This window comes from Phalaenopsis equestris, unplaced genomic scaffold (genome assembly GCF_001263595.1).
Source record: "Phalaenopsis equestris unplaced genomic scaffold, ASM126359v1 Scaffold000414, whole genome shotgun sequence".
NCBI classification, from domain to species: Eukaryota; Viridiplantae; Streptophyta; class Magnoliopsida; order Asparagales; family Orchidaceae; genus Phalaenopsis; species Phalaenopsis equestris.
The window spans coordinates 776,871-782,898 of record NW_018164855.1 but is presented as its reverse complement, the minus strand read 5'-3'; the positions used below and the strand labels follow the sequence as shown (position 1 = coordinate 782,898).

The 6,028-nt window shown below is 37.6% G+C and overlaps 1 protein-coding gene across 1 annotated transcript in view; it reads right to left on the bottom strand.

Annotated features, from left to right (window-relative positions):
- The window catches only part of LOC110027118 (pre-rRNA-processing protein TSR1 homolog), a gene marked incomplete in the record, with an annotated part of 33,679 nt that overhangs the window by 27,058 nt on the left and 593 nt on the right, over positions 1-6,028 (bottom strand). Inside the window, 2 exon segments of the mRNA XM_020728414.1 lie at positions 1,376-1,507; positions 3,091-3,168. Of these exon segments, the coding sequence (XP_020584073.1) occupies positions 1,376-1,507; positions 3,091-3,168 (210 nt within the window).

Below are 6,028 nucleotides of genomic sequence, written 5' to 3'. Positions count from 1 at the left end.
GTTTTAGTCCCCCCCCCCCCTCCTCTGTCGCAATCTCTTCTCCCGTGACCTAATCTTCCGCATATACCATGCAGCGCCGCTTACCATTTGCTAGTTACTAGTCTTCTCCCTATTTATATGTGTTCTTGCTTAAGCCCAACCAGAATTTGATTTTCTGATTTCATGTATTGTTCCCGGGGTTCTCCCTCTTGCAAGAGTTGTATCCTTCAGCGACATGGTGCTACGGCTATATCCAACCAAGTAGGTGTGTATCCCCGCTCCGTCTCCTCCTCCCGACATCACTCGCCGCGACTGTCATCCTCCCTCACTCTAGCCAGCAGGGCTGCCACACCCCATACCCCATCGCATGCCACGGGAGCCCCCATTCCCCTCCATCTCCTCTCTGAACCTCATCATCCATTTATGCACTTTCCACAGCCCTTCGCAACCTCTCCGGGTTCAGATCCACCCCTCTCGAGGTGTTGCCTCCCTTGGCTACGCCTCCCCGTCAGCCACAACACCTCCAAGACCACCCAACAACCCTTTCCAGCAAGTAACAGTATCTGCAGCCCACTCTCAACCCTCCTCCAACCAGCTATAGTACCTGTAACCCCTCCCGGCATTCCAACACAAACGCTCAGTCTGACATCTTCCTTGCCGTCGGCGCACCTCCCCAGCCTTCTGGCGGAGCCATAACCTCCACCCAACCCGAATTAGGATTGTTTCTGCTCTTTGTAGTGCTTATTTTATTATTTGTTGAGTCGCTATTTCGTATATTATCATTCACAAGTTGTTTTCGTCTAAGAGTCCATATTGTACTTTCCTTCGAAATCATCAATAAAATTGTGTTGTTTTGAGTTGTGGTTTGGGTTATCTCCGGTATCAATTTCTCATTGGACGATTACAACAATTGAAACTAGGCTAAGGTAGCGCAGATTAAGCCAAGTATCAAGCCTTTTAATCCTTTATTTCATTTTGTCCAAAGTAATGAAATTGTTATTAGAATTTTGTTATTAGGATTAATTGAACTTTTGGATAACATTTGGATGGAATTTGAGCATTTGGTACAATTATATTAAAATTCGAAATAGTTGATCAAATCTTTGGAACTGCATTTGTAAAAAATAAGAATTGATGGAGTGTATTCAGATTATTTGAAAAATTGAACATTGATATCTGATTAATGAAATTATTTGCAAGGATAATCAAGCGTCTCCTTGTTCACGTTGTGTATGTGTATCACTCCAAATTTTATAGGGAACTTTTCATCTACCAACCGCCATCATATTCCAGCATTTTTCAATATAAAATATTAAAAATTAAGGTGTAGACATGGGAGTACATACCAATGACATAAACAAACAAGAAAAAAGAAACAAAAACATATGTACATTACCGTGGTTCTAAGTTTATAAGTTTGAGAAGCCACTGTTGCTGAAATGACCTCTGATTCTTCACCAGACAATAATATAAAAAGTTCCTTTGCAAGCATATTCAGATTCAGAGATGAGGAAAGTCCACAGAGAACCTGCAAGAACGTAGAAGCTGAATCACAAAAAATTCTAACAAGCCAAATTTCAAATATTATTCAAATTATAATCAAATAAATCACACGGAGCTGACATCAAAGACTATATTGTAATGCACTTGCTGAAGTGATAAATAAAGCAAATGGTTAAATGTAAGCATAAATACGATGAAAACAATTTCATCGAGATGATATTATATTAAATAGCTAATAATATTAAGTTCAGAATGGGAAGATAATCAAATAAAATGACACTGCGACAATGTGCTAAGACCAACTTGAAGGATAATTTTTGTTACTACATGAAATGCCTTTCTGTGCATGCTTAAATTAATTAAGTAGTTCCACAAAGACAATAGATAATCATCATGATTGCTCCTCCTAGATATTTGAAGTCAAAATAAAGAATCATTATTAACCATCAAAATTGCTAAGGGCTTGTTTGAGATCAATTTTGTTATTTGATTATTTTTTTTTTCGTTTGCTTTCAAAAGTGTGTTTGTTTAGTGTGTTTTTTATGTCTTTATTTTTTGTTTCTAAAAACAAATTAACATGTTTTTGAAAACACTCAAAAAGATTTTTAGGTGTTTTGAGTTGCAAAATATGTTGTTTCGAATCAAAACATAAACAAAACCGCAAACCGTGGCCTGTCGATTGGCGGGGTTCACTGTAAATCCCTCAGGTCACTGGTTAGATCCCCAATGACACTGGATTCTCGAATATTTAGGCACATGGCGCAGGCTCCCATCATGGGGCCTAGCGCATGGGAAATCGGTATTTGGGCCTCTGTCAAATACAGATTTCATTTATATATATATATATATATATAATATAATATAAAATAAAAGTGATCCCAAATGCCCCTAAGAAATGCATTTTTTGTTGATAGTATTTTAGTTTATAACTTTTGTATAACTTCCAGAGCCATGTTAATCTTTGTTTTGTTATTTTGCCCATTTTCTATGTAGCCCTTTACCCAAGCAATGTACACAACTGGTCAAGCTATAAATCTCCAAATTCTAATTTCTACCATCTTATCCATTAATAATCATATTCTCAACTCCACTACACTCCGCCTGCTTTCTTGTGCCTCCTTTTTCACACTTAGCTCATATGAGTTTCACAAGCCTACTTAGTGACAAACTGTCAAGTCATCTAATTGCTATAGAAAGATAAAAGAATTATGAAGACAACTTTTCGTTCAATAATTGGAGACTACAAACTCAAGTGTTGTTTTTGGCATAAAAAATAATGTCTTCCTAACTAATGTCAATGCAACAGAAAAACTCTACCATGACACACTGATAAAAGAGAAAAAAGTTGGATTTAAGAATGAGAATGATAGAAAATAGCATGAGTTTTAGTCCCATAATCAATCAAAAATGTCAGAGAGAATAAAATAGAGGATGGCCAGCAAGACCTCAAAGAGAGAGAGAGAGAGAGAGAGAGATTCCAAACATAAACTAAGAATGTACATACAATTTTTGCTGTATTCTTCTTAAGCAAAAACCAAAAAGTGAGTGTGTGTGCGAGTACGTGTATTCTAAATAACAAACAATTGTTTTGAATCATAGGCCACTTACAATAATACGTGGAGCGCTAGACGGTCCACCTGAGGCCCTCTTCTCTTTCAATAAAGTAGCCCGCTTCTGATCACGCATCTAGAAAAGATAACAAGCAACTAGTGAATATAATGACTTGGACTAGCTAGCCAAAAAAAAAACCTTCAGATTTCAATGCATACATAACTAATAAAAATGACTAAGATCTGGCTTTGAGAAAAGCCAACAGGGCTTGCCAAAAATTATTTGGCAGCATATTTAACTTTTTGGCAGCATATTTAACTTCCAGCTACTCCTTTTTTGGTTAGGAGGCGAGAAACATGTGTAAAAATAGCCTCAAATACCCAAAGATTAAGTGATTAACTAGCATTATTTACCACCAAAACTTTGTGATGAATATGAAGGAAAAAAAATCAACCCAGAATTGGAAATAAATATAAGAGAATTTTCACTTACCCGAATAACAAATGATTGATAAAATTCAATATTATTGAAACAAATTTTAATGGTGATCAGAAACCTTACCAGTATTTGCATCTCTTTGGGTTGATGAAAATTTGACTTACAGTTTAAATGCTGAGTAAACTTTCCTATGTGAATTCCAAATTATAGTTGATGAAGTGCAATTAATCTAGTTTCTTCATAAAAATGCTAAAAAATAAATAAGAAAAAATCTATCCATACTAACTTTGCAGCGATCTACATTCTATTATGTTTCATATGCAATAAACAAAATTTGATAGAGATTTGTTGGATTGACAGGTAATTTACTATCTTTTATATTTTGGTTACTAAAAGATGCAGATAGAGGACTACCTCTATGGGAAGAAACTTCATCTTCCGTTATTGGGAAAGAAGCCGGAAAAAATGGACGAGGCGGAATGGAATTTATTGGATCGACAAGCTCTGGGGGTTATTCGATTGACCCTGTCGAGATCAGTTGCCCGCAACATCATCAAGAAGAGGACTATTGCAGATCTCATGGAGGCTTTATCAAGTATGTATGAAAAGCCATCGGCGAATAACAAGGTGCGCCTGATGAAAAAGTTATTCAACTTGAAGATGGCGAAAGGTGTGTCTGTTGCTCAACACCTGAATGAGTTCAATAATATCACAAATCAATTGTCTTCTGTTGAAATTGATTTTGATGATGAGATACGTGAGTTGATATTGTTGGTTTTATTGTCAAATAGCTGGGAAGCAATGAAGATGACAGTTAGAAGTTCTGCATGTAAATCAATTGAAATATGATGATATTCGTAATTTGATTTTGGCTAAGGAGGTGAGCAGGAAAGATTTTGGCGATACCTCGGGTTAGAGTTCAGCACTGATTGTTGATTCCAAAGGGAGATCACGGGGCAGGAACTCAAACAGAGGAAGATCAAAATCAATGTCTGGTCAGCAGTCAACCTGTTGGAATTGTGGCAAGGTTGGCCACATAAAAAAAAAACTGCAGGAATCTCAAGAAGAAGAATGATGACGCTAATATTGTAACTGAAGAGATATATGATGCGCTATTGCTGGCAGTTCACAGTTCTGTTGATGACTAGATTCTGGATTCAGGGGCTTCATTCCATACATCGTCCCACAAGGAGTTGATGCGAAATTATGTTGCAGGCAACTTTGAGAAGGTACATTTGGCTGATGGAAAAGCTCTGGACGTGGTGGGGATAGAAGATGTAGACATTGCACTCCCCAACAAGAACAAATGGACTTTGCGAAAAGTCAGGCACGTTCCTGAATTAAAGAAAAAAATTAAAGAAAAACCTCATTTTTGTTGGGCAGTTCAATGAGGGTGGTCATTCAGTAGTGTTCTCATATAGTACCTGGAAGGTTACTAAATGAGCATTAGTACTGGCTCGGGGTAAAAAACAGACACACTATATATGACTACAGGTTTACTCAGGCGTGGACACATGAGTCAGAGATGCATTATAGGGAAGCAGAAGAAAGTCATTTTCCTAAAAAGTAACAAAGAGCCAAAGGCATGAAAACCGGGTCTTGTACGCACAGATGGTGGAGAACCACAAAGCTATGAACAAATCTTGCAAGATGAAAGTTTGAGCAAGTGGCAACTGACAGAACTTCCACCAGAGAAGAAGGCATTGCATAACAAGTGGATGTATTGGGTGAAGACTGCGTTTGATTACAGTAAGAGGTACAAGACTGGACTTATTGAAAAAGGCTTTCAGTTGAGGCAGGATATTGCCCATACAGTGGGAGTTATAAACAGATTCATGAGTAACACGGGAAAAAAATTGTAGAAACAAAAATATATTGATGTTGATATATCAACTGAGAATTTTACTCTTGAGAAGTTGAAGTTGTGCTCGACTTCAGCAGGTCTTCTAGCATGAAGACCGAGGTTTTGAGTTGCAGAGGTGGAGGATATCACATTTGAGGAAAAAGTCAATACATCTGGTAGTCAGAGCAGCCAGTGAATAGTACAGTCAGTGTCCCGGTCTCCAAATGGGAGAATTGTTAAGGATGTGGATCCCTGTGCGCTTCTTCATTTGAAAAATCATTAGTGTTAATTATGTGATTAATTAACTTCCTAATTAAAGCTTCCCGCTTCTTCCTCATGTATCCCGCCTCCCCTGTTTCCTTTTGCAGATCCCACCATCTCTCTTTCCAGAAGAGGATCCTGCCATCTTAAATGTTGGCAGATGAAGAAAGGGATATTTGCAAATCAAGCTATTTCCTTAATAGGGCCTAAAAGATAGTTAAGTATGGTAGCTAATCTGGAATTAAAAGGTGGCTTATGGGAAAGGCAAAAATTTCACCTGCTCTCTCTCCTGAGGCTTACGTCTATAAGAAGAAGGAATTGCATGTAATTTAGTGTGCTTCCCTTTTGGTGTGAAGGTTACTAATCCTTGTTTTCTTCTTCTTTTGTGTGACTTACGTGTGGTAAGAGAGCATGAGAGGAGAGAGAAGGCGAGGGAGAGTGATATGTTACTAA